The sequence below is a fragment of the Enhydra lutris genome, unplaced genomic scaffold, assembly GCF_002288905.1.
Source record: "Enhydra lutris kenyoni isolate GAN:26980312 unplaced genomic scaffold, ASM228890v2 scaffoldscaffold20, whole genome shotgun sequence".
In the NCBI taxonomy this organism is placed as follows: Eukaryota; Metazoa; Chordata; class Mammalia; order Carnivora; family Mustelidae; genus Enhydra; species Enhydra lutris.
Window position 1 is genome coordinate 16,467,757 of NW_019154104.1, and position 27,599 is coordinate 16,495,355.

At 51.9% G+C, this 27,599-nt stretch overlaps 1 protein-coding gene across 5 annotated transcripts in view; it reads right to left on the bottom strand.

Moving 5' to 3' along the window:
* Positions 1-1,609: 1,609 nt before the first annotated feature.
* Positions 1,610-27,599, bottom strand: part of LOC111148634 (aarF domain containing kinase 1) — a 121,181-nt gene continuing 95,191 nt past the window's right edge. For 4 of the 5 annotated variants that reach the window (XM_022505385.1, XM_022505380.1, XM_022505383.1 and 1 more), the window contains 5 exons: positions 25,070-25,186; positions 11,288-11,437; positions 9,899-10,096; positions 4,643-4,836; positions 1,610-3,293 (listed from right to left, as the gene is read on the bottom strand). In XM_022505385.1, coding sequence (XP_022361093.1) covers positions 3,122-3,293; positions 4,643-4,836; positions 9,899-10,096; positions 11,288-11,437; positions 25,070-25,186 — 831 coding nt within the window. In that variant the 3' untranslated portion in view covers positions 1,610-3,121. The remainder of the gene's footprint in view (positions 3,294-4,642; positions 4,837-9,898; positions 10,097-11,287; positions 11,438-25,069; positions 25,187-27,599) is intronic. The other variant, XM_022505384.1, reaches the window with a different exon arrangement.

The window sequence follows — 27,599 nt, forward strand, 5'->3', positions numbered from 1 at the left end:
GGCATTTCTCTCTACTCTGCCTGAAAAGAGGAAGGGGAAAAAATATCCATGCTGCCCAAATCAAAGAAGCCCACACCTAAACTGAGTAAGTATTTAAGTGTTAAAAGGGAAAACAGTCTTTAAAATAAGTTGGTGGTGACTTTCCAATGTGACATTGTCACTGCTGAGAGGAAAAAAGTCACAGACTTTTATTGGGAAGCATCCAGTCCAAATCAATTCAAGGCAAGTTCCAGAGGCGAGAGAAGGGATCAGAGCAAGGTCCCACCCAGAAGCTCAGTCATGTTGTCGCTGACCCACAGAATAGAGAAAGAGAGACCATATCTGGGCTCCAGATATGGCCCCACCCAAGCCAACCAGAAGGCACAGGCCCGCAGTCAGTCCATACAGACATACCTCAGGCCAAGGGGACAGAACAAGATCCCCGAGTGGTTATTATATAATAAAGAATCTGGTCTGTGTCCGCAGCTCCTGGGAGATAACTGTAACTCCTCAGAATTTCTCAACCATAGGAGTACCTTTTTTTTCCGGATACACCCCTTGGATCACACCTGAGTTTTAACTAGAGGACCCAGGAAAGGGTCATATCAGCCCACCTTCTTCAAGGAGGGGACAGAAGGGCAGGCTGGAGACTGAGTTCAATCATGTGATCAATGATTCAGTCAATGGTGTCTATGTGAGGAAATCCCGATAAAGAGCCTTAACACTGAGGCTCAGTGAACACACCGATAGGCTGAGAGGGTGACGTGTCCTGATGCCATGGGAGAGGACGTGGAAGTTTTGCGTTCAGGATCCTCCTAGACCTTGCCTTACGTGTCTCTCCATTTGGCTGGTCCTGATCAAACTGTAATCCCAAGTACATTACTTTCCTGAGTTCTCAGTCCATTCTAGCAAATCCCTGAGTCTGGGGGTATGTGGGAATGCCCACATTTGAAGCCAGTTGGTCAGAAGTTCACATGGCCTGGCAAACCCCCCACACCTGCAGCTTGTGTCTGAAGTGAGGACCATCTTCCAGGAACTATGCCTGAAGCCTGTGGGCTCGGCCCTGACTCCTGAAGGCCGGGGTCAGAACCGCATGCAGGCCACAGTGGGCCAGCTCCTGCCCTGGGCCGCGCGGATACGCTGGACTCCCCCCTACCTCCACAGAAAACCCAATCCCTCCTGATATTGGGGTTTTTGAGACTCGATTCAGGAACATTTGACAGGCCAAAGAGCGAGTGTGATCTAGATCTACAGCACTGGGGAATAAAAAACAAAGCACGGAGCCCTACTTAGGGGCTGTGTGACCTTAGGGAAATTACTAATCCTCTCTGAGCCTTGATTCCCATTTCTATAGGATGAGATTCATGACCCTTCCCCCTCACAGAGCTGGTGGGACAATTCAATGATGTAACGTATTTACAAAGAGCCCAGCACGGTCTCTCCCCGAGGAAGACACTCAAAAATCATCTACTAACTTCCCTCCTACTTTCAGATTGCCCTAAACCCCAAACTCTCTCAGGTTCTCTGTCCTGGGTGGGTTCCCTGGTTGTTAACTGTCCTGGGTGCTGGGCTCACTGGTAACATGCTGGTGTCTTAGATCCCAGGGCAGCAGGAAGCCAACCATTACACTAAAAGTGAAAAGCAAGTAACCATTACCTTGAACAAAAAGGACATTTATATTTACTTCAGTGGCTATAAAAGACACCATAAAATATAATATGCAGCATGTATCCTCATGATTAATAACAGATCTTGCAAATTATTCTCTCAGGTCTCTGGGTGCATCCAACTGGTCACCAAGAACAATTAATTCTTTTAGGAAATAAAGGCATTGCAAATCATCTCTGGTCAGTGGAAAATCTGCTTGTTGTATTGGGAATAAAGAGAAGAGGAGGCTCCGATTTAGCAGTTTCCTGTCCCTGTGAACGAGGTGAAGTAAGATCAGAGAGACTCAAATACAATGACTGTCTGTGAGCTCAGTGATAGAAGGACCTGCCAAATACGGGGTCTCTCGGGCTCCCTGGAGTGACAGCAGGAATTCGGGGAAGTCCCAGGAACAGGAGCGGATGAGGGAGTGGGGGCGGGGCAGCTCTGGCAGGTGCAAGAGGTGGAGACATGGAGCCCAGACAGGCGACAGGGAGATTTCAGAGTGGAACCCTACCCACAGTGGTTGAGGCTTACACTACAGTCTCCAGGACGGTGGCATCAAATGATGAACCCAAGGCAGGAAGCGAGGAGTAGAACAAAGCCAGCTCACAGGGAATGTGGTGAGAACCCAGGGAAACCCAAGTCAGAGGTTTCAGCAGAGCCTCTGAGTTGCTGGCCCTAAACTGAGTTGGGCTTCTTAACTTCTCCAAAGTCTCAGAGTCTTAGAAGGGAAAAAACACCTACAAGGGGCAGGAAGTGGTCACACAGGGAAAGGCTGGAAGGATGACAGGGGCCAGGTGCCAAGTAGAACACAGTGGCCCACAGCATCCAGGCCCACTCTTACCTAACGGCCAATGTGGATTCACTCCCGATCTAGAATAAAAATCCCAGCAACAAAGCCCTTCCCTGTAACCCTGAAGGGATTTTTATTGAAACACAGTACATAAAACATCAGAGTAGTCACCATAATAGCAGTGAACTCATGCCTCAGATGCCAAGCCACCTTGCTCAGGTATGATACCTCTGGGAGCGACAGGGCAAGGAGAGGGAATCCATTCCGAGCAAGCTCAGAAACTCTGCTCTCTTCCAACAAAATCAAACCTCCCATCAGTTAAATATAGAAATTCATGTAGGAAGTCAGTGGGATTCATGGTCCATCCTGACAGGAGGAATGGTTACCGGAAGTAAGGGGACATCCAGCCCAATGGCGCCCACCAGCAGTGGGAAACACTGTTTATGCCATCTCCCTGGATAAGGAGAGAAACTTCTTGCATAGGACAGCTTGTGTAGCCTATGAGACAAGGGCCACAGTTGAGGAGAGGGATTCTGAGGGTGGAGTATAATGGTGCCACAGACAATGACTGTAGGGCTCCAGGCTACCATGTGACAGACACAGGGCACCTGGGTGGAGACATGACAGAAGAGTGAAGAGTGAAAATTCCACTTGCCCACCACAGAGTCACCCTGGAAAGGGAAAGGGGGACAGGAGATCCGCTCAGTATGAAGTGGGCAACATCCGGCAAAGTAGGGCCAAGACCCAGCTGGCCAACCTCAATCCCTTCACACGCAGAATGAGTTCATGAATGTCGATCTGCCATAAGTTGAAGGCTTCTCTGAAAGAGATCTGTGTCCTTCTGAAGAGTGAGCGGCTGTTCTTCTTCTTGTGCCTGTAGGAGGGACAAGAAGGAAGGAGAGAACAAGAGATAAATGAGGAAGAAGCACTCATTACCACTTAGAACAATGGAATATCATGGCTTAGCCTACTCACCAGACCCCTGCCCTAGTGGGTGACTCCTGGTTAAGTGATCCTAGCACTGCCCACCCAGCGACCAGAGGAACTCAACTACTCCATAGGAGCTTTCCAGATAAGTGGAATGAACAAAAGCAGCTGTTTCACAGGGCATCAAAGACCTAGAGGACCCATTGGGTAGAACATTCCAATGTTTCCCTTTTTCTGTATGTTTAGTAAATATATGCCAATCCTGAACCTCCCAAACCCAAATATGAAAGCTTTCCCAAACTTTCTGAGGCTAAAGCACCTGGAAACTAGGTCAGATGGTCCTGAGAGGCTAAGCCCAGTATGGAGTCAGCCCACAGCTCAATTCCTTCTGCACTAACAAAAGGACGGGATGGAATTTGGTGTTTATGATAATGACCCATTTGAGACCTCATTTCCAGAACCCTCAAAGGAAGAATAAATCATGTTCAGCCCTTTTGTGCAGTCTATTTTGCTATAATCTAACTCAATATTTGATCATGGGTACAGGAGATATGTGGCCAATGCTCCCTTCACCAGACACTTTGCCAGAACGAAACACTCCCTGCACAGGATGGATAGCATCTGACCCCAGTCTTGGGCTCCCCTCTCAGATGAGAAAATTCAGCCAGGGCATGGCCCTTCCCATGTTTCTGCACACTCAGGAAAAAGGGCCTAGAACCCTCACTACTCCAGCAATATCTCCCTGAGGAAGCACCTTCCTTCCCTCACCACTCTAAAGGTCCTGAGGCATCTAAAAAGGTCTGAGATCCCCCGTGAGCCTGCTGGCAACACTCCCGAGTCGCGGCCACACCTGCGAGGAAAGAACATTGGCCTTGCAGCCCAGCCAATGCTGGGGAGACAGGTCCTGGGACCAGTTAGAGATGGGATGAACATCAGGATTCCCAGTCCAGTGGACATTTGGGTGGGACCGAGACTCTCAGAAAATGTTTCAAAATTTACTGAGGATAAGAATCGCTTGGAAAGCTGAACTAGGAGGGTGATGTCCCAGAACCCATCAATCTGACAAAGTTACAGGTAGCTCTCTGGACCACTCAAACACACGGACCGGAACCAGGGACTTTGCTAGAGTCATTTCCCGTCCTAAACCCTTCCTCCAGAGGGAGCTGGCAACTGGGGACCTCAGGCAGGGCTCTAGGGACTGGTGGGAGAAAGTGGAGGTAACCGGGACTGCCCCCCCAACTAGCGGGGCAGGCAAAGAGAGCTGGGAGGGGAAGGGAGGCTGGAGCCCGCACTCACGCGGCCAACGCCCTGATACAGCAGCGTGCCATGTTGAGGAAGGAGCTGGCGCTGGCCCGGGTGCCCAGGGCGGCCTCGATGCCACGGAGCAGGTCATTGGTCTTGAAGAGGAGCAGCATCTGGCGGGGCACGTGGTTGAGGAGCTGGCTGATCTGGGGGAGGTAGTTGGCCGCGTTGTTGCGGATCTCCGCGTCCTGAAGCGCAACAGAGAGACAGACGTGGAGAGTTGGAGTGGACAGTGGGGCCCAGGGGGGGAGGTGTCAGGGCAGCCTGGGGCGGAGAGGCCACAAGGACCCTCCAGGAGGTAGCTCCCAGCACAGCTGCCTCAGCACTGCCAGGAACCTCCCCGGGGGGGAGCTCAGCACAAGGGGCTCTGCAGTCCAACAGACGTGGAGGAGACACCTTACCCCAGCTTCTGAGCAAGCCCTAGACACAGGACAAGAGCACGTCAGCAAGGCCCCTTGCCATTCCCAGCCCCCCGCGGTCACCAGCACCCTTGCTCCAGGCCCACAAGCTTGTACGGACTGGGGCAGGAAGTCAGCTTCCTCCCCAACCCCTTGCTGAGGCTGGACTTAGCCAGTCTCTCAGCCCAGGGCTCACCTGTGTGTTACTCTCCAAGGCCTCTTCCACTTGCCACCAATTTCAGGCCAGGCTTAGAAGGAGCCCTGGGAGCTGGTATCTGCTGAATCATGTCCCCCATCCCTTCAGCCAAGCCCAGGCTGGTGCAGTTCACAGACCTGAACTCCTGACCCCAACCCAGCTCCATACCCTGCCTGACTCTGCACCCCACCAGACCTTCCCAAAGCCCCTGCTGCCCACACAGCCACTGCCCATCACTGTCTCTATGCTGGAGCCCATCTCAGCTGGCCCAGGGCTGTAGGTCCCAAGACCCAAAGAGCAGGAGCCAGGGTTAGCCCTTACCCCCACCCTTGTGTCTGAGCATGAGGTCTGTCCTCCCACCCTTCCCTGTCCCTGAACTCTGCAAGACTCTGGGCAAATAATGGCCTCTGGCCAGAGCCCTGAGCACAACAGTACACCTCTGACCTCTTTTCTGTCCCCAGAGAAAATGCTTGTGGGAATTAATTCATTTGATCCTCACAACAACCCTATCAGGCAAGTATATCACCCCCATTTGAGAGGAGGAAACTGAGGCACTGAGAAGTTAGACAACCTACCGATGGGCCACAGCTACTAAGTGGTGAATCGGGATTTGAACTCCTGCAGTCTGGCTCCCAAGCCCATGCCCTCCCCACCAGGCTCTACTGCCTCTCACCTCACAGTGCGACTGTGACCCTGGGTAAGTCCTTTCACCTCTTCTAACCCGATGTCCTCATCCAAACACTGGAAATGGTCAGACCCTCTGTGCCCACCTCCCAGCAGGACCAAGAGGATCAGCAGAGATAAGGAATGGGGAGATGCTTGGTGCTAATCGAAGTCACAAGAGGGGCCCAGCAGTGCTGCCAGAGGTTTCCCCACGTGGCCGCCTTCTGCGGCACAAGCAGGACTCTCAGCCCTTTCCAGAACACGTGTGTGCTGCTGATAACTGAGTTGCTGTGAAACTCGAAATGTCCCTCAGGCAGGAGCTATCAGATTGGAGGATCTGAACACGAAGCCAGACACTGAGGCTGCTGTCTCCCCGCCGCCTTCCACCACAGCTGTGGGTCAGCCTGCCTGAGGGTTACGGCCAGATCAAGGCTTTGCTCACCACAGGGACACACTCCGCAAAGTTGGGACTGGCCTGGAGACAGTCCCTCTCAGCAACTCCCAGAGCAAAGGCAGGCACCTGTACCCAGCCAGACTCCCTCTAGGGGGCATCTCCTCGAGCTCGGACTACCCCGATGGTGGCTGCCTGAAGTAGACCCCGTTGGGTGTCTACCCAACAGTCATTCCCCATTCTCCTCTGACAAACGAACCCCATTTTTGTTCACTTGACCCCTTGGGGCTGTGCTCTTCAGGGAGGCAGAGCCTCTCCCTAGCCCCAGGGGGGGATCTTGATTGATCTCCGAGATTGTCAGCTCGGAGCACAAGGCCTCTGCCAAGTGATTGGCTCAGGCATGGACATGAGACACAATTCTGGCCAATGAGACCAAGGGGGAGTCTGTCGGGGGACTTCTGGAAAAGGTTTTCCTGTTTTTAAGAAACAATATATGAGAAGAAATGGCCCCTAATTCCCACCCCTGGACATCAGGGAATAAAAGTATAAAGCTTGGAACTCTCCCAGCAGAACCCTAAGAGTCAGCCCAAAGCCCAGAGCTTCTGACCAGCTCAATTAACCAGGCTGGACCCACTCACCTCCAGGCGTCTTGCTGTGGACAGAACAGATGCCTAAATGTTTATGCCATTTGTAGCTGGAAAACATCTTCCCTGACACAATGCTGAGGGGTCCCCACATTCTCAATGAGACTAAGACTCAGGAAAACCGAGCCCTTACATCTCAGAGGCTGGACTGGGGCTGGCCTGCAGTGGCCAAGTTTATTCTCTCACTGGCTTTTTGTCCAAAGTGAGCAACTAGAGTCCATGTCTGCAGAACCTACTTGAACACCCCTCTGTTAGAGGTGGTCCCAAGACTGCAGGGACCTTATAGAAAGACATACAAGACAGGATTCTCGCCTCCCAAGTACTCACCAACTAGCTGGAGAAGTCATACAAGGACACAAACAGCTCCTCCTCGAGAGAGTCTACAGTGCACGCCCATGAGTGATACAAGTGTTAAGGGGCCACTTTTGGCAAAGATGAAGAGGAGAGGCTTCCTGGCTGGCGCTACGGACTGCACTGTGTCTCTCCCAGACCACGATGTTCAAGTCCTAACCCCAGTGTGACTGTATTTGGAGACAAGGCCTTTTAAAGGGGTAATCAAAGTGAAGGGACTTCATAAAGGTGGGGTCCTAGCCCAACAGGACTGATGTCCTTAGAAAGAGAGAAAGAGACCAGGAGTGTGTCCATGAAGAAGAAAGGCCATAAGAGAACATAGCAAGAAGGCAGCCATCTGCAGGTCAGGAAGAGAGGCTGCACCAGAAATCAACCCGCCAATGACTTGGTCTTGGACTTCCAGCCTCCAGAACTGTGAGAAAACAGATTTCTGTTGTACAAACCCACCTAGCTAGCGGTGTTCTACCAGCAACCCAGGCAGACTAACATGGTAGCATTTCTGCTGGGTCTTTATAAATGAGTGAAAATGCAAAATAAGATCCTAACTTGGTTAATGAAAACACGTACCATACACTAAATACCTACTGTGTGCCGTGCGATTGTGTCCATCCCTGAGGCTTTACATACCACGTACATGCTGAGGACTCCCAAGTTTATGTCCTTGAGCTCCAAGCTTGTCTGCCCACGATGCCCCCATGTGAATGTTCTAACTCCTGCCTCCCACCCCCCAACTATGTCATTCCCAAAGTCTTCCCTGTGCCAGGAAGTAGCTCCCCTACCCTATAACTCACCCCAAAAAGGTGTGATGCAACTCTGACCCCTCCCTCTGCCTCCTCTCTACACCCAAGTCGAAAGAAGGGCCTCTCAGTCTTGCATCCAAAGCAGTAAGGCTCATCCACTTCCCTCCACCTCCTCTGCCTTTAGCGTGGTCTGCGCCCCCATCACCTCCCAGCCTACCCACCAGCTGCCCCATTGCTCATCTTGTTCCCTCCAGATACTTAAAATAACAACTCTGAGCACACTCTTCTCCTGCTTGAAACCTGTCAAAGGCTTTTCTTTGTACTGAGAACTATCCCAAAGTTCTTCCCGTGGCTTGGGAGGCCCCAAGCGAAGCCCTCTCTGCCCAGCACCCCAAATTCTTCTCGTTCCAGCACCTACCTCTCCACACTCCAGATGGTGCCAACACTTTCTCTCCCTGTCCTGGCATATCTTGTGCCCTCTGCCTGGAATGTTTTCTCCAAGCTCTGCCTGAGGCTGCTGCCTTCCTTGTCCTCCAGAATCCTCAGAAAGTTCTCTGAGCACCCAATCTACAGCCCTCCCCCCCATTACTCACCCTGCCTGTTGCCTCCAGTGTCTGCAACCTGCAATTTCTTCACTTGTTTACTGTCTGTCTCCCTCAAGCACAGTGCACATCATGGAAGGCCTGTCTGTCTGTTCATCATTGGATCCCCAGCACCCGGTCTCGGTTCCAGCAAAAACAAATGTTTGTTCAATGAACAAATTTCAGGAACCATAGGGAGGCACTTTACATACATTATCAATAAAATAGAAATTATCATCCCTATTTAACAAAGGAGGGAGATGGTCTCTCTTCTGAGATATCAAGCTTTAAAGCTTGGGGCTGCTGGCAGTAATCACGGCCACCAAGCTTGCTGGGGAATGATGTCCGTTTGCAGGAAAGCAGAGCCAAGAGATGGTGAGAGGTGGTCTCTTTGTGACATTGTTTAAGACTCTATCCAACCATTCCATAAGGCCCTCATCACAAAGCAGCTTACAGGGGAGGACTACAAGGCTCAGAGGTGTGATGAGAACCATCTAAGGTCATGCCAGCAGGAAAAGCAGGAGCTGGAACTAGAACCCAGGTCTTTCTGACTGCACAAGTGGGACCTGTCCCTTGCGGTGGGCCCGGGCCTCGGCAGAGTCTAAGCGGTCCCCACGTGGCTATGGGCAAGTCTGCACGGATCTGGCACAGGGAAGGATTGGGAAGATAAGCCAATTCCAAGACAGAATGAAGAGTCTGGGAAGGAGGTGGCTGGGAGTACAGGGAGGAGGGGCTCCTGGACCAGTCTCAGCCCAGGCTCCATGGGATTCTTGTCTAGATCCAGTGGAGAATGAGCTACAGAGAGAGACTGAAAAAGCTATTTGCCACACACTCGGGGAGTACAATGGGGCAAGTGGCTCAGTGCTGTATGAGGAACTGAGGTGCCCCCCCCCAAGTAGGGAGGCATACAGGAAGTTTGCAAGGGGCACAGAGGAGCCTGACTTACTGATGAGACAGTCCCTGGGGATTCCCGAAAGTCCTAGAGGAGAACTTGGTGGAAGCCTGAAATCTTGGGTTAGAGCAAAAGCCACAGCAGTGTGGATTACAAGGTTACCATGAACGGGTTGCTGAGGCCAGGGAGGACACAGTGAGACACTGTTCCCGCTCCCTCCTTGCATCCAGGAATGCTTCTCCTCCAGGAGATCTCCACTGTTGCCCACTGCCCCATGGCCACAGCCCACCAGCCCAGAACCCCAGACCCTGGACTGGACAGGGTCCAAAGGCCACCCCTGGCCCTACGCCTCGCATTCAAGAGAAGGCAAGGCCAGAATGGGACCGCCACCTACCTCTGTGGCAGTGACCGGGGCTTGGCCAATGCCCCTGTTGACGGAGTCCCAAGACCGGGCAGTCAGCATGCAGGCAAACAAGGGGTAGAGATCCCCGGCCCCCAGGCGCTGGCTGTACTTCTTCACCTTCTCCATGTCAGTCCAGATCAGCGACTGCCAGAGGCGGCAGTAATCCAGGCGGAACTCATCGGTGAGCACCTGAGGTGGGGAGCTGTGTGGCAGGACCTGAGCCTCCTGTCCCCATGAGAGACCTAGCCCCTAATTGGTGTGACACTGCGAAGGGGGACTGTTGAAGACCAGAGCCCCTCTGCATGATCCGCTTCTCCCCCAAAGGTCAGCCATCCCTGAGGGTCCAAAGTGAAGGCTACTGTTTGGCCAGCCTCGGTCCTGAGTGGTGGCAGTCACTAACTGCCCACCAAAGTCACACTCCCCACCTCCCTCCTAGTTAGGTGCAGCGCTCTGCCTGACCTCCAACCAACGCAACGTGGCAGAACCCCATGTTCAGCTCCTGCAAACCTTCCCATGTGTGCTCCTCCAAGCCCTCACCGCTGCTGGAGGATGAGGAGACCACCCCCAGGGAAGCCCAGCAGCAGAGCCTCAGTCAGCCCCTGCCTGCTGACACCTCCATCTACCCGGGACAGGTCTGTGAACGAGTAATTAGACATCTGTTGTGCCTGGGCGATCACACGCGTGAGGGTTGTGTGACAGCAGCTAGCCTACCTTAAACTCATGTCCCCATTCACTGAGCCTTTCAAAGTGGCCAAGATTTGGGGAGATGAGATCAGGGCTCTGAGGGGAAGAGCAGGAGACCATTGCGAAAACCTCTCCAGGACTGTCTGCTGTGGACTCAGAATAGGCCCTGGGTCTAGGCATTGGCAGTGAACTTTGCAACTTCCAGGCAGGAGCTCATGGCTCATGCGGACCAGATGAGTTCCAAGTTCCAGAGGCCAGAGGCCAGGCCCACTGAGCCCCTACCAGCTCTGGGCCCCCTTTCCCACTGCACGTTACCTCCTCCCTGGGGCTGAGTGGCCCCCTTCCCCCGAAGTCCCAGCTCATCGAAGGGCAGCTTACTTCCCAGCAGGCTGGCCCGGGCTTCCCAGGGAAGCACGGTGTTTACAGCTGAAAAGCACCCACACAGCCCCAGGCACCTCCCTGTCTACTTCCACTGCAGGTGGTAAAGGAGGTATCACCAACCTTATTGGACTGGAGACAGCTCGTGGACGGGACTTGCACAAAATGGCAGCCCTAGGGGCAGGGTAGGGTAGGGCCTCTCCATCCACCCTGGCTCTCTGCCTCCTGTGTCTGTCGCCAATCGGGGAACTGAGCAAGCTCCAATCCCAGGCAGGCCCAGAGAGCCTGGGCTGGCCAGGTGGGAATGGTGTCTCCTACCTGGTAGAGCCCATGGTCCAGCAGGACTACCTCCGCCTTCCCTGTGCCCGGGCATTTCCGCACCAGCACGTTGCCAGGGTGGGGGTCACAGTGCACGAAGCCATTGACAAAGATCATCTCACTATACATCTTGCCCAGGTGGCGTGAGATCTGAAAGAGGAGGGACATGGGTGGGAGTTAGGCCGCATTAACACCTGTCTTGGACACTTCGACTTTGGCCCCTGAATCCAGTCACTTTCAAGAGGAAGGCTGGGTGGGCCTGGGCGGTCATGGCAGGAATGATGGCTTGTGATCACACAGTTCTTGAGTTTAAGACAGAAGTTCAGTTCTAACCCCAGTTCTCAACGTCAGCTGCATGTAGGGTCACCTAGAACTCAGAAGTGTTGGAGGTCAGCCCCAGGCATCAGCATCCGTTGTCAAGTTCCCGAGGTGATTGTAATACACAGCAAGGTAGAACCACTGCTTCTAGCATTTCTGGAGACTGTAACTCCCACCCCAACCCCCACCCTCTACTCTTTCCAGATCCTTCTCTTTCTTATTCTCTTCCCAATCTCGTCATTTTCTCCCCAAAGCTGAGGATGGGCTGGAAAGCTGGGGTGGGAGTGGGGTCATCCCAACATCCCCTTCTCCGAAGAGCAAGGCTAGGGGGCTGGGCTGTGAGTGAGGGATACAGGCCCCTGGCACTCCCCAGCTCCAAGGCAGGCCCAGGAGGAACCAGGTCACAAGCCCTGCTCCCCTCTCCCTCAGGCCCCTTTCCCTTCGCACCTCCCTGTCAGAGCCCAATGTTAATCTGATTTATGAGGTCTGCACAGAAGAAATGACACTGAGAGGCCATTTAAATCATCCTGTCACTGCTGCCCTCCCTGCCGAGGCGGTCTTCTTATCTCTACTCTCTTTTTATTAAAGCTAAAAGCCTCTTCCCAGCTAGGGAACAGCTGCTGAATAGCGCCAGACCTGGGCCCACAGATGGTCTGCCAATGGGTTTCCAGAGGACAAAGAGAAGCTCAACTCATAAAGCTGACACCCCAGGACACATTCTGCCCTTGACACTGCTCTCAGTCCCTGCCAGAACCCATGGTCCCTACTGAACATATCCCAGCCAGAGAAGAGGAGCCGGGGTCCCTGGGTGGTGCAGGAACCCTGGAGTAGGGTCTTAAAATGAAGGCTCAGTTCCTTTGCTTGGCCTATAAAGCCCTGCACAATGAGGCCCAGCTTCCCTCCCTGGTCTCATCTCGTACCACCGTGACGCTACGGCCACCTCTGCTCTTTTTCTCTTCTCCCATGGCCCTGTGCTTTCCTACCTCAGGGCCTTTGCACATGATCATCCCTCTGCCAAAAGCCTTTCTCCCATCTCCCCTTCACCTAGTTCACTCCTCTCTTCCTTCCCATCCTAGCTCAGCATCACCTCTCTGGAGAAGCCTTTCTTGACCTCCCAGCCTAGATGAGGTTCTCTTGCCACAAACTCTCATAGAACTCCATACTTTTCTTTCATGAGGCGAGCACATTATTTGAGTCATTATTTGATTAATGACCACATAGCCCACTATTATAAACTCCCAAGATGGCAGAGACTGGCTCTATTTTGTTAAACAGCTTTATTGGGGTATAATATACGTACTGTCAACCAGCTCTACAATGCATCCACTTAACCTATAACAGGCCAAACATGTGAATATAGGACTCCACCTTCAATATGAATGAGATCCTTGTCTGTGTTTTTTGAGATGCTGTGGTTCCTGTCTTGATGCTTATCCTGACCCCATGAATCTCCTCTGACCCGCAAAATAAATCTTTAAGAATAACCCCACTATAGCAATAGTTGACATCCTTGCATCGGTTTAAAAAGCAGGTACAATTATGATGCCCATTTTGCAGATAAGGAGCTGTGATTCCTCAAGGTTCAACTTACACAGGGCCACTGGGCTACACACAGAGCCAGGATTCGAGCCAGGTGTGACCCCACCGCCTCCCAGCAACCACACTACTACCTACAGGCTCATGCCAACCTCTACACTTCTCAAGTGAACCTTGTGACCTTAACAAGTTGCTTCTCTCAGCTTCAGTAAAGAGGTTGTCTGAATCCTGACACCTATCCGATGTTGCAGTAGATGAAATGAATGCCCCATACTTTCCAGGCCCTTGGAGAACTTTGCCCCAGGTCAAGTTCTCAACCTCGGGCTAAGATGTCATCTCCCCCAGGGCCACCATTTTCTGTTTCCTCAGAGAGTTGGTCCTGGCTGAGCCAGCAAGGCCCCTTTTGAGAAGCCCTTTTGTTAGGCCCTTTGGAGCTCCATGGAGCCATGCTCTGAAAGGCTGCCTTTACCAAACCAATTGCATTTATTAAGTAATAATTCATTTTTATTTGTCAAGGACGCATATAAGGTCCAAGCAGGGCTCCTGATCAGCTCAAGATAAGCAGTACAGCCGGACTGAGCCGACAGAATGCCAGCCAACAGCAGAGAAATGACATTTCATTTAGTCTGGGCAGACCTGTCATGGAGAGATATATGATCTCCCCTGAGCTTTCTGAAATATTGCTAATCGCTCTGGGCCCCCTCTTACCACACTGAAAGATGGACCCTAGGGGTCTGGGGACTCAGGATGGGGGAGCCCTTGCCCACAAGGAGTGAGCTGCTGCCAGAGGAGGGAGAGGTGCTGCTAACTGTAGCTCCTACATACACAAGGAAAGCCATCAAATGGCCTCCCCATTTCAATACCCCATCCAGCTGCTCCTACTTGGGTGTCTTGCCATTTGGGAGATGTTCCTGATGTTCACTTTAACCAGATTTCACATAGATAGAGACAGCAGGCACAGACAAGAGGGAAAACCAGCTGAGACTGCCAGCGTCACTCTGGTGCCATCTTGGTCCTGCCACCTAGAAGTCACCTTCCTTCTCGGTCTGGGTCTACATTCCCTTGCTGTTAAGGGGGACTAATTCCATCTGCTCCACTTCCTCACGAAGTAACCTCGACATTCAAGGTCAAAACATGATCACATCTGGGAAAGCACTTTATATACTATATACCATATAGATAGATAGATAGATATAGATATATGTGTATACACACACACACTATAAAGTACTTATATTACTACGTAAGACACACAAATGTGTTTATTGTAATGCGGTGGCTTATTATTTAAAACTTGGGGGAGTGGGAAATGTACCCAATATCACTTTCATCAAAGTGTAATTTTCAAAAAGTTAAAAATTTAACTCCTAAAAATATAGAATGAACACACGTCAAAGATTGTTTAATTCACCAATAAAGGAGCAAATAAGAAGGTAGAGCTGGTTCCGAGAATTTTGAAGGACTGCATATTTATGGGAATTTAAACAGGAATAAGAGACTAAGATTCCTGGATTAGATATAAAACTGGTTATTGTCTCACAGAGCAATAAGGAAATCGTAACCTCTGAGGTTATCTTTTCTACTGAGCAGGAACTATTTGCATCTCTACCAGATAAGATCTACAGGTTGACGTATGACTTCAGTCTGAGCCCTTAATTAATTGTCAATAGCAGAGTCAAACAAAAGTACCTTCCCCCAGATATTAAAAAGCCCTCGGTAGGCTGCCTGAACAATGCCCAAGAATGACTTTAAAAGGATACACTGCACACTCTTGGCCTTAATTTCTAAATTTTGGGTAATTTTTCTTCACATCTGTCAGAGTCACAGTAAATAGCTTCTTGGAACCAATTTGCCCAGAGGAGGCAGCCAGCACCCTCCTACTCAGAGAGACACGGAGGATCCCAGAAGAAACCCAAGGCGATCACTGGGCGCACAACCCTCTCCTTCACCCCCGTTCCATTATAGTTTAGCTTTGTCTCGTGATTAAGAGCAAACATCTGTAAATTCTGCAATGAACATGGGGATGCAGATATGTCTTCCGGATACCGATTTCATTTCCTTCAGATATATACCCAGCAGGAACTGCAGAATCATATGGTACTACCGTTTGTTATTTTTGGAGGAATCTCCACACTATTTTCCACAGTGGCTGACCCAGTTTGCCTTCCCACTAGGAAGGCACCAGCATTCTTCCTTCTCCACTTCCTCGCCAACACCTTTCTCTCTTAGCTTCTTGAGGACCATTCTAACAGGTGTGAGCTGATGTCTCCTTGGGGTTTTGATTTGCATCTCCCTGACGATGAGTGAGGCTGAGCACCTCTTCAGGTACCTGCTGGCTCCTTGTACATCTTCTTTGGGAAAATATCTGTTCTGTTCCTCTAAAGCTGCCCGTTGCCCTGTGACAGTAGCATCTGCGTAAAGACAGGGGAATGCCAACGTCTTAGAATGGTATTAGCCAGTACTGGGGGCCAGGCACCATTCTGGGCACTTTCCATGAACTCATAGCCATCTTCTGTAGTAGACAGCTGAAGGAAGAATTGGAAAAAGGGAAAGCAGCTTGGTCACCCAGCCAGCAGTGAGTGAAACCGGGCTCCAAACCCAGGTGGCCCAGGTCCAGTGAACAGGCTGTCCACCACCCACTCTGTCCTGCCTCTCCACATGCACGGAAGCTCCTGCCAGGAGGCAGCGGCTGAAGCAAAACACTCTGAAGGTCCACAGGGCATCCAAGAAGGCATTCCATTTGGAGAAAAGGGTCTCAGAGGGAAATCCAGGACCACTCCTCTAACCAAGAAACTCACTGTTAACTAAAGCTATACTATAGCTCTTTATAGAAAAAAATTCAGTGATAAGTCTTCATTGTTCTGTGTAAAAACAATGTGCCATTCATGTAAGTGACTTCAGTAATTACACAATGCCTTCATTCCCTGACAGTGGGGAGGTTAAAAAAAAAAAAAAAAGAGAGCGAAATCTATAAAAAGGTTGAGTAAAGAATTAATTTAGTAAATAATCTTTAAAATCAAGGAGTTATTTTTGGATTTTTCTCAAAACTTGAATTGGCTGGAAGTGCTTTCATTATTCTATAATTGCATGGATTAATTTATTCCCACCCCCAAGGGAAAGTCTATTTACGTTCTTGGGGGTGTCGTGCACGCAAGGCCAAGATCTCCCAAAGAAATAGGAGGTTGGTTGCAGGATATTAATAATCACATACGTATCCTGATGTTAAGTATAAAGAGGTTCATAATTCAAATTCTCCTCATTCTTCCGTCCGTTCACGGCCAGACTTCTTGAAGCACCGGAGCCTGAAACGCCGAGATTTTACTCTCAGCCCTCACCCCACCCCCGGGAACTTCCCTGGGGATACATATACCTCAGATTACTTGCTGCTGCCCAGCGAGGCCAAATCCATTCGTGGAGAGGGTCAATCTTGGACTCGCCAACACGGAGATGAAATTCCCGAATGTGAAGGCGGGAACCTCTTCAACCACACACAGTGCTACAAGTGAATTCTAGGAAGCTGGGGAGTTACTCTAATTGTGGAGCCCGCTGGAAGCTTCTCTGGGTTAGGCTTACAGTGGGACATCACTTGAGAGCCAGGACACAAGGCCAGTAAGGGCTCCTCAGGCCTCCTGGCCAGACAGACTCAAAGCGTCACAGTGACCAGAGGCATGGGGTCCTAGGAGCCATGACTATGGAAGACAGTGAAGGAGGAGCTGTTGACACCTGACATCCCCTGCTTCGGGCAACAAGGCACTCCGGAGAAATACTTCTACCTGACCCGGGTCAGTATAAGAAATGGGGAAAGGGGGGCACCTGGGTGGCTCAGTGGCTTAAAGCCTCTGCTTTCAGCTCGGGTCATGATCTCAGGGTCCTGAGATCGAGCCCTGCATTGGGCTCTCTGCTCAGCAGGGAGCCTGCTTCCCCCTCTCTATATGCCTGTCTCTGCCTACTTGTGATCTCTGCCTGTCAAAATAAACAAACAAAATATTAAAAAAAAAAAAAAAGAAATGGGGAAAGTGTTTCTTCCCTACACGTTTCCTCTTTCTGGCAAGCGGGGCTGAGGGCTGGAAGTCCAACGTAATAACAACTTGGGTTGAGCACGTACTGGGCCCACTGCACCAAACACTTCATGTTGCAGTCATCAAACACTCCCATGGGTGTTTCTCCTGCCCCCCACTTTACAACAGACAGCTGGGGCTTCCAAAGAGAGAATGGCTTCACCAAGACGGTATGGTTCGTAAGCAGCAGAGCCAGTACCAGAGACCCAGAAGGCTGACTCCACTCCAACACCCCCGTTGCTAGGGAAAGAAATCTCCAGGAGCCCATCTCGGGCACCAAGTTTTCTCGAACATCCCAGTGCTTCTCAAGATTTGGTCTGACATGTTCATGGAGTTCTACATGAGGACGGTGGAAGAGATGTTTTGTTTCTAGAGATTTCGGTAAACAGGATCCTTCATTCCTCTTCAGCTTTGCTCCCCTGGCCCTCTGGGCACCTTCTACCACGAAGCCAGAGGCCCATGAAGTGGGAGATGACACTGAGGAAAAGTAAGTGTGGTATTCAACGCAGGGAGACCAGTGCCTGACTGCGGCATGGCCTTACAGACCGAGGCCAGGGGTCACTATTCACTCAGTCGAGGACCGCTGCTCATTTTCCACATCTACTTACCCAGGACAACAGAGGTAGGTGCAAAGGAGGGGGGCAAAGACGAGTCCCAGGAAGACATGCCTCTGCGAATAACAACATCATGGATTATAAATGAGCTCACTCGGGGCCTCCTGAGTGGCTCAGTCGGTTAAGCATCTGCCTTCCGCTCAGGTCATGATCCCAGGATCCTGGGATCGAGTCCTGCATCCGGCTCCCTGCTCAGCAGGGAGCCTGCTTCTCCCTCTCCCTCTGCTTCTCCCCCTGTTCGGGCGCTCTCTCTCTCTCTCAAATAAATAACCTAAGAAATATAATTAATCAATTAATTAAATGATCTTACACAACTTCACAGCCTAAAGTCTACACAACGTCCCTGTGAAGTAAGTATTGTTCAGACTCCGACTGCACAGCTGTGGACAATCACTCAGAGTTTAAGTGACTCATTCAGGGGTCCCTGGCCAGCAAATGGCAGAGCCAGGCATCACCTTCTGCCCCTCCTGCCCTGGCCAGCCTCCCCTTCTGCCAGGCTCACTCAGTGCACGCCTGTGAACAGCACTCACACAGAATGTGCACACACAGTAGATGCACGAGGAACAACGGCTGAAAGATACATCTGAGACCCTTCCGCGGCTCCCAGAATGACCCGGAATTTTAAATTTTAAAACTTCTGGAAGGAGAGGTGCCTAGGTGGCTCAGCTGGTTAAGCAACTGCCTTTGGCTAAGGTCATCATCCTGAAGTCCCGGGATCGAGTCCCACAACGGGCTCCCTGCTCAGCAGGGAGTCTGCTTCTCCCACTGACCTCTCTCCTCTCATGCTCTTTCTCTCATTCTCTCTCTCTCCCAAATAAATAACATCTTAAAAAAAAAAAAAAAAGCACTGGAAGGAAGAAGCATGGCAAGGGCTTCTGGCTAAACATGGCCAACTGAACCCATGTGCTGACTCCACTCCCTCCCTGACCCCACAAAAAAGGTTAAAAGACACAAAGAGTAGAAAGAGCCCCCAGCAACAGAGAGAACAGACAGAAAGAGATGAGCAAGATGGCCTCTGCTGAGGAGGGAGAACAGAGAGCTACTGAGACCTGGACCCTAGGCTGGCAAGCAGAGGTGGGGGAGGGGGGCTTGGTGCTTGCCCAAGCCCAGAGATGCTCAGCAACTGAAGGCCCCTGACACCTCTGAAAACCGGAGCTGGGGGTCTTGAAAAAGGAAGATTCACGGGAAGGCTTTCCAAGTATGAGCTGAACCCCTGATCCCCACCCCACTCCCACCCCCACTGACTCAAGGCAAGATTTACTTCCTGAAGAGGTAAAAGGGTGGGCTCCGGAGGCCACACCACATACCAAGAGGGCCATCCCAAAGACAGGGGACTGAATCAAAGTCCAGCCAGTGACCCCTAGAAGCCCCCTGCTCTCTTCCCCTAGCTGGCCCCCAGGCGTCTCTCGCAAGCTCCCTATCTCTGAGCCTTCCCCAACTCTTCACAGAGAGCAGCAGGTGTCTGCCTACCAGACCCCAGTGCCCATCCCCACCTCCCCAAACTCCCTACCTGGTCACATTTCTCTCTAGCTAATTTCACACAAATTCAATTGGGCCTCAGCCCAGGCAGGGTCTTAAACACACACTCACTGAAATCCAATTAACCTTCGATAAAAGGTCTGCCATCAATAGTCGTCCTGTGGCTTGAGGAGGTTCCATCCGGGCTAGGAAAGCGTGCTCCTGCTCGACCTTTACTTTTACTGTCACCAGTTCTCAATGTGACTGGCAAATATGATCACCAGGGCAGGTGCACAGATCCAAACAAAAGAGCTCCCCCACCAGGCTGCTGCCCCCACCCATCCACCCCAGGCCTCACACTCCCTGGAGGAATGAGCACACTTGGGTTAGCGCTGCACGGTGTCTGGACGCTGGCCTTGTGGCAGGTGGTTCCTGGACTCCAGTCAGTGTCTGAACCACCTGAAGAGTCTGTTAAAAGACAGAGTCTAGCAACATTTTCCACTCCAGATTCCGACGAGTCAGTCTGGGGTACAGCAGGAATTTGCATTATTAAATAAGCTCCCCCTGGAGACTGTGAAATAGATGGTTGAAGTCTTTGCTCCCAGCAAGCCAAGAATCACTGCTGTGTAAAATAGCCAAGCAGGATGTGCCCTTAGAGTCTAGCTAATCCACTGCCTTCAATAAGAAAATCAAGGCCCAGAGAGGGGGAGTGATTTGTCCACGGTCACACAGCAAGTCACTGGCAGAACAGGGGCTGGAACTCAGGTTCTTGCCTCCCATCCTGACACTTCTGTACCCAAGTCTTTGCATACTGGCTACTTAGACTGGCCTTCGGGTCCTCACATGCGAGGCCCAGCGAGGCTGGAATGCTGCAGCGCAAGGAGGCCTCTTCGAAGCGGAGTGGGCCCAATTTAACAAGCGGTTGGAGGGGTCTAGAACCATCCCCACCCACCTGGAAAGCGATTCCTTTTACAGCCACTTCCTGAGCTTGGACTGCCACGTGTGGCAGCCAAGATGCCACTAAACACCCTGCCACCCAGGATATGGGGTGACATATTTGTCCCTTGTCACTTCCGGCTGTCCCATACTTCCCTCCTCAAGGAACACTCACAGACAGGCTGTCCTAAGGAGGGCTTCTTCACTCCAGGGACAGCTCACTGAGTCCCACAGTCCTCAGGAGACTTTAGAACTCAGAAGTCTGTTAGAAGCCTTCAGCCAAGTGGAGTCTCCCGTACCTCCCCCTCCCTGGTGCCCACCCCCCCACACACACACACACACCCACACTCATGCCCACTGGTCTTCCCTGAGGCCTGTGGCTCTGATGCCGCATGGTAAGAGACATAAAGATTAGTTTCTGTAGGGGCTGCCTGGGTGGCTCAGTGGGTGAAGCCTCTGCCTTCAGCTCAGGTCCTGATTTCAGGGTTCTGGGATCAAGTCCCACATCGGGCTCTCTGCTAGACAGGGAGCCTGCCTCCTCCTCTCTTTCTCTACTTGCGATCTCTCTCTCTGTCAAATAAATAAAATCCTTTAAAAAAAAAAAAAAAGATTAGTTTCTGTAAAGTCCGGCCTGTCCCCAGTCTTCTCCCAACCGGTGGTCAGCGACAGCCCAGTACAGCACAGGGGCCACCCCCGCCCCCTGCCCAGCCTGGGCTTTCTGCAGCAGTCTTTAACAACAACATCTCAGAATACCAAAGAGGCTCCCAGGTCATGCAAACCCCAGAAGCCAGGGCCAGGGGACTGAGGAATTATGTAATCGAGACAGTGGGGTACTATTGCAAGGATGGACCAATACACCAATGGAAGAGAACAGAGCTTCCAGAAAAGACCCTCAGGTGACTGATGACAAAGATACCAGACCCAAAAGACTACACGGTGGGATTCCACTTCTATGGAGTTCAGTAGTGAGCGGAAGTGACGTCCTGCAACAGTCAAAAAGGCAAGTTTAGTGAGGGTGGGGAAGCCTGCCAGAGGGTTCGAGAGGATTCACATCTTTATCGGGCTGGGGATTACATAGCAGATCCATGTGAAAACGGTGAAGTACGCCATCAGGATCTGGGCGCTCCCCTCTCCCGGTCTCCAATTCCTCACCTGCAAAGAGAGGCACGAAGCCCTCCCTCCTAAGCTTGTAGTGGAGAAGGCGTCTGGCACACAGCTGGGCCGGTGGGAAACACTAACCATATAAAGAGGTAAAGGAGGAAAGGATAGGGTCCAACGACAGTAATAATCATGAAAACAACAATAATCGACGAACTCCCAGTCTGGAGCGCCAACCACACCCCACACACTGCTCGTCTACTCCTCCCTCTAAAAGGGGAACAGCATCGCGTGAAACGGAAAAAACCATGTCTGACAGGAGTTCAAGGGAGAAGCGTTGCATTCAGTTAGCACTCGCGTGGTGGGCCGAGCGGCTCGGTCAGCACTGCTCCCCCTTCTTCAGGGAATTACTGATGTGGCCGTCACTTAGGAGTTGGGGGCCGGTGGGCTGGTTCCACGGCAGCCAGAGTCGGATCCCAATCCCCGGGAGAGGATGGAGAAGGTGGAGGAGCAAGGAGCCTCTGGCAGACCTGTGTTCAAAAGCTGAGCTCTGCCCCCGCTAGCTGTGTGAGGTTGGGCAAGTGGTTCAATCTCTCTGAGCTTTAGCTTTCTCACCAAGTCATGGGCTTATGGTCTTCCATCTCACCCTCGAGCTGTAAGGAGTAGAGATTATGTTCGCCTTGTGCCTGGCACAGATTAGTCGCTTGTAATTATTATTATTGCTGTTATTGTTTTCCCCAAATCACTCTGATATCAGCCTGCCCCACCCTGCATGATCACAGAAAACAAAAAACCAGCACTCTGCCCCAGGCCTGCCTCCCCGAGGCTAACCCAGGGTGCAAGGCTGGCTGATGTATTCTCCCCTAACTCATAGGATGTCCACTGAAAATCTGCTCTACCCAGAACGCTGGCCTCATGCGCCAGGACGTTTAAAGAGGGCCAGACGCAGGACCAGATGAATGGGGTTCTCAGAGGGCAGCACCCTGCCCAGCTCCCACAGACCCCCTCTGGCCCGGCTGCCCCTTGTCCCAGGCACCTCGTTCAGCCGTGAGAAGCAACTAGAGCAGAGCACATCTCTGTTTGCACTTGTCTTTGAAAAATCAAAGCTGCTTCTTATAAAACACCACTCTCTGCCCTGGACTCACTGTATCCAAAGAGATTAATGGATTTGGGGGCGCTGCCGAAATGAAAATCCCACCGCAGCAGCAGTAAGTAAATGTCAGGAACCTGGTGGGGGAGGGGACGGTATGAGACCTCTGGTGTCTTTCCTGAGCCACCGGCAGAGAGACCCTGCTCCCATTAAGGTTGTTCAGGAAAAGCTGGAGGGGATACCCCTCCCCCCCCCTCCACTGCCCACTGGAGCCAAAGACTCTATACCCAAGGGTCCCAGCGGGCAGAGGATCCCTGGACTGATGTCTAGGGACACACACCACCCCAACCACCACTGGGGGAGATGGGCAAGCAGGTCTCTCCCTCCCTCTTGTGCAGGAGCTCAACCCCAACACCCTCCCAGGCTCATCGCAGAAGGCAACAGTGATGAGCAGAATCGGAAGCCCCAAGTTGTGGTACTGGCCCAGTGACCTCGGGAAAGACCTCAGCTCTCCCTCAGAGTGTCCTGCCAACTGGAAAGTGGAAGGTTGAACTAAAACAGTCCTTCTCTTGTCCTTTCCAATCCCAAAGGGAGGCCTCTTCAAGAAAAGCCACAGAGGCGGGGCACCTGGGTGGCTCAGTGGGTTAAAACGTCTGCCTTCGGCTCAGGTCATGATCCCAGGGTCCTGGGATCAAGCCCCACATCGGGTTCTCTGCTCAGCAGGGAGCCTGCTTCCCCCCCTCTCTCTGCCTGCCTCTCTGCCTACTTGTGATCTCTCTCCGTCTAATAAATAAATAAAATCATAAAAAAGAAAAGAAATGCCCCAGAGGCAACTCTGGTGATGGGGTGGGGTGGGGGGGTGGCGTGGCCTGGTGCCTGTCCGGCTTCCCCATTCTGCACACACATACCCCCCGAGGCCCTCAAGGGTTCCAGGAGCATCATTCCCTGAGTTTCCAGGAGGCCAAGGCCAGCTGTGCCTGAGCACTTCCCAGGCAGGTCCCCAGCGGCAGCCCTACGCTCTTGACGCAAAATCTCCTTTTACAAACTAAGAAACAGTGGACTCGGTGGCCTGGGTTTCAATCCCAGCTCTACTAGCTGTGTGACCTTGGATGAGTTACCTTCCCTCTCTGAATCTCTGATTCCTCATCAGAAGAATGAAGACAATGAGACCTGCCTCCCAAGTTTCTTATGGAAAAAAGCACCTGGTACAGCAAATTAGGCATTCAATAAACATTTATGGCAAAAGGAGGCAAAGGAGGAAGCAGGAAAGGACAGAGCCTGAGGATGAGAACAAAAACAACAACAATCTTGCTACCATATGGAGCATGAAGTACCTGCTAGGCACGGCACTCAGCACTCGTGTGGCCCTCACAACCTTCTTAGAAGGAGGTCGTTGTCCCCATTGGCAGAGGTCACACAGGCACTCAGAGGCCTGAGCTCCCAGCGTGCACCCTCTCCTACATTCCACTGACTCATCTACTGAGCCAAGGTGGAGCTTCCTCCTCCGGCCCATCCCACCACTGAGACCACAGGCTCATCTTCATATGTTACCTGGGGTGGGAGGAAGAAAGAGCATTCACCTCTCTTCATTGCTTCCTCTCGCCTACCCAGAGCAGAGGATCATGTCACCGCACGCCTCGACACCTTCGTGACTCCCCAGTACCTTTGGGGTCCTGCCCAACGTCTTCACTACCTGCCCCCACCCTATTTTTCCACACTCCTCTGGAAACCCTGCCAAGCTTCCCCATTCCCTTCCCCCTCCTCACGGTGCCATCATTGCCCCCCAACTCCTCCACCCTGGCAACACGCACCCAGCAAATCCCCACTCATCCTGCTGCAGAAGCCGACCTGCAGCAGAAGCAAAGCACCACCATCAGCGGCTCCCTGGGGTCTCGCTCACACCCCTCCTGCCGCCCAGAGGGGCTCGTAAGGATTTAGCTGTGGGTCTAACAGCAACACTAGGTGGGGAGCTCCTTAAAGAAGGGAATGACATCTGACTCCCTCCAAAGCCCCCTACCTAGGCTCAGAGGAGGGACTTTAAAAATGGTGGGTGTTGCTGAAAAAGTACAACTCCATTCCCACCTGTGGCCCCTACGGCAACCAAGAAGATGAAAATGGGGTACAGGCCGCCCCACACCAGCCAGCTTTCTTTCCCTGAGCCCAGTAGGGTGGGAGGCAGGAGACCGAAGCCTCCCTTTTCTTGTAGCTCTCTGAAGTAGAAGCAGTTGGCCCCTGCTGGCCTGACCCCCTTGAGTTCTGGGGAGCAGCAGGGAGAGGGGAGGGCAGGAGGAAGGGGGAGGTTGTGCCCAAGCCCCATAGGGACAGAAGCAGTAAGTCCTATGGATTTCACACCACTGTTCTCTGGGGCTGCTCAGCTCTGTGGGGTTCGGACACAGGGACCGATGGCAGTCACTTGTTGGGGCACGACGGGCAAGAAGGGGCTCAGCATGGGCCTGCACCCCGCTGGGCATGGCCAGCCCCAGCTTTAGGAGACAGGGCAGAGGGCTGTCCTAGACGCCCCAGAAGGATGCTTTGTACTCAGGAACACTGGAATTCTTCAGCCCACAGACTCCATTTCAAGGCAGTGAGACCTCACAGGGACATGCCTGCCCTCAGTGGGTGGCCCCGACCAAGCCCGTGTCCCTGCACAGCCGCCGTGAGCACTCAAGCTCACCTCATTGACGTCAATGTTGTTCCTCTCCATGTAGTCTCTGTCGTTGACCTGGCCGCCGTCCACAAACTCCATCAGAAGGACCCGCTTGGTGGACAGCTCCCAGTAGATGCGGGGGACCTGAAAGAGGCAGGGGCAGGTCAGAAGGGCTGGCGGGCCAGATGCTCCAGACAAAGCCTGAGAGGGACCGAGCAGTGACGGGGGCGGGGGCGTGGGGGGGCAGGGGCGGGCTGGGCCATGCTGCCTCCTCCACCAGCCAGGCCCCCAGGCCCTCCTTCAGAGACCCCTTCCTGCTCAGGGAACACAGAACAGCTTCCCCACCCTTCTCAATGCCTCTAGACACCAGCAAGAGCCAAAACTAAAATTGGGACTTAGGGGGACAGGTGTGGAACCTGCCAGACCTGAGTCAGAGTTGGCACTGAAATCTATTTCCCTCTTGCACCAGGCCCACTGCAGGCTCCTCATGTGAATCTCAACCCTCGGCCTCCATTTCTACACTGGTGCAACGGATATATTCCATGTCTATGTCTACGAATGAACGAACGAACAAATGAACGAATTTTTATGGGGTGATAAATTGTTCAGTCAGGAAGTCCTGGGTTTTCTCATGTGCGTTTCCTACAAGTCCTCTGCGGCAATGCTGGATCCTAACCCGGAAGCTCTCCCCAGTCCTCTTCCCCAGAGACAGGAAAAACTACATACTTTCCCTGCCCACCTTCCCATAGGTATGGTCACATGACACAGTGCTGGCTTATGAGACGTATGTGGAGGACTGCTAGGGCCTTTTTTTTTTTTCTTCTTCATAAAAAGGGATGTTTGGAGGGACATCTGGGTGGCTCAGTGGGTTGAGTGTCTGCCTTGGGCTCAGGTTTGATATCAGGGCCCTGGGATCAAGCCCCAAATTCAGATCCCTATTCAGCACAGAGTCTGCTTCTCCCTCTCCCCTCTGCCCCTCCCCACTGCCCATATGTGCTCTCTCCCTCTCCCTCTCAAATAAATAAGTGGGGTCTTAAAAAAGGGGGGGATGTTTGTAAATGGCACAACTCTTCTTACCCTTCTTTCCTACCTTGAAAGTGAATATGATTCCTGGAGCTGCAGCAGCTATCTTGCCACCGTGAGGAAAAGTCCAAGAAAATCAGAGGTGCCAGCCCTGATACCATCACACCACTAACACAGTATCAGCAGGCAACTGCTGTAAGCTGTCTTGCCATGTGAGGAAAATTAGTCTTTTTTTGTTTAAGACACTCTAAATTGGGCTGTTGGTTACCTGCCGACAAATGCATTCCTAACTGATATGCTCTCCAACCCCTCTGACTCTAAGAACACCCAATGGCAAAAAAGAGAACAGATTTCCCCCATGTTCCCCCATGAAGAGGCAAGAGATGGGACTGCACCAAGAGCTACTGGGCTGCCATATGAGTGAGTGACACCCCAGAGTGCCACCACTGCCAGGAGGGAGGAATGACTGGGATATCCCCATGCCACGTGTCCCCAACAACTTGTGATGGGCTTATTTCCACTTACAAATAAAACAAAACAGAAGAAAGAGAGAGAGAAAAGAAAGAAAAAGAAAGGAAGAAACGGAGGTAGGGAGGGAAAGAAACCAAGGAGAGTTAATTCAAGGGTTTGGGGGAATAAGGACTTCCCTTATGTTGATCCCCAAAATTCACCTAGCATTAAGACCGCAGCCTTCAAATCAAGAAACCCATTTTCCTTCCTCCTTCTGCGAATACTGCCATGTCTTGATCCAGACACTTAACCTGCAGTGCCTCCGTTTTCCTCATCACAGAGGACTGGTCCTGCCCCATTTCAAGAAGGAGCTCGGAGGATGCTTGGGGCTGCACACACGTGAGGAACTCTCTGGGCTCCCTGGAACAAAGGTTCCAACTGAAGTCAAGGTATTATGGTTTGCTACTTGCCTGTAGTTCTTGCCATTTGAGAATCTGGGCTAGTAGAGACATCTGTGACTCTCTATGACTGTGAACTTAAAATTCAGTCTTGTGTGGCACTTTTCACAAGCTATCTTTAAAAACATGAGTGCAAGTTTGCTGTTGTTGGCTGTGGCTTCCAAATGGAAGGGACATATTTTTGAGGTTAAGCTCTTTTCTCAGTTTGTTTGGAAATCTAAGCTTGGCAGTGGGCGCCTGGAGCTCTGGGGACAGGAGGTCAGACCCCCATCTGGGCCTGCCTGGGGCAACTTGGAAATCGCTTGAAAGAGCCACAGACGTAAAGAGAAAACCCAAAGTCAGGAGACTCTCTGGGCTTGTTAATCAGGGTGGTGGGAGCGCTGCGCTCCCCACTCCTCCACCTTTCTCCCCAGCCTCCCTCCCAATGCAACGGTCCCTGTCTGAAAACACAACGGCCCCTGCCACAGCTGCTTAGATCTGAAATGACACAACACCAAACCTGGGAGGTAGAGAGGTTTGTCACGGGAGCTCACGGCAAATTGCCCCTTGACAACTATATCACGGAAATGATTACAAAATGCAAATCTGCCCCCTGCTCGCTTAGGAGAAACTTGGCTTGACCAGGA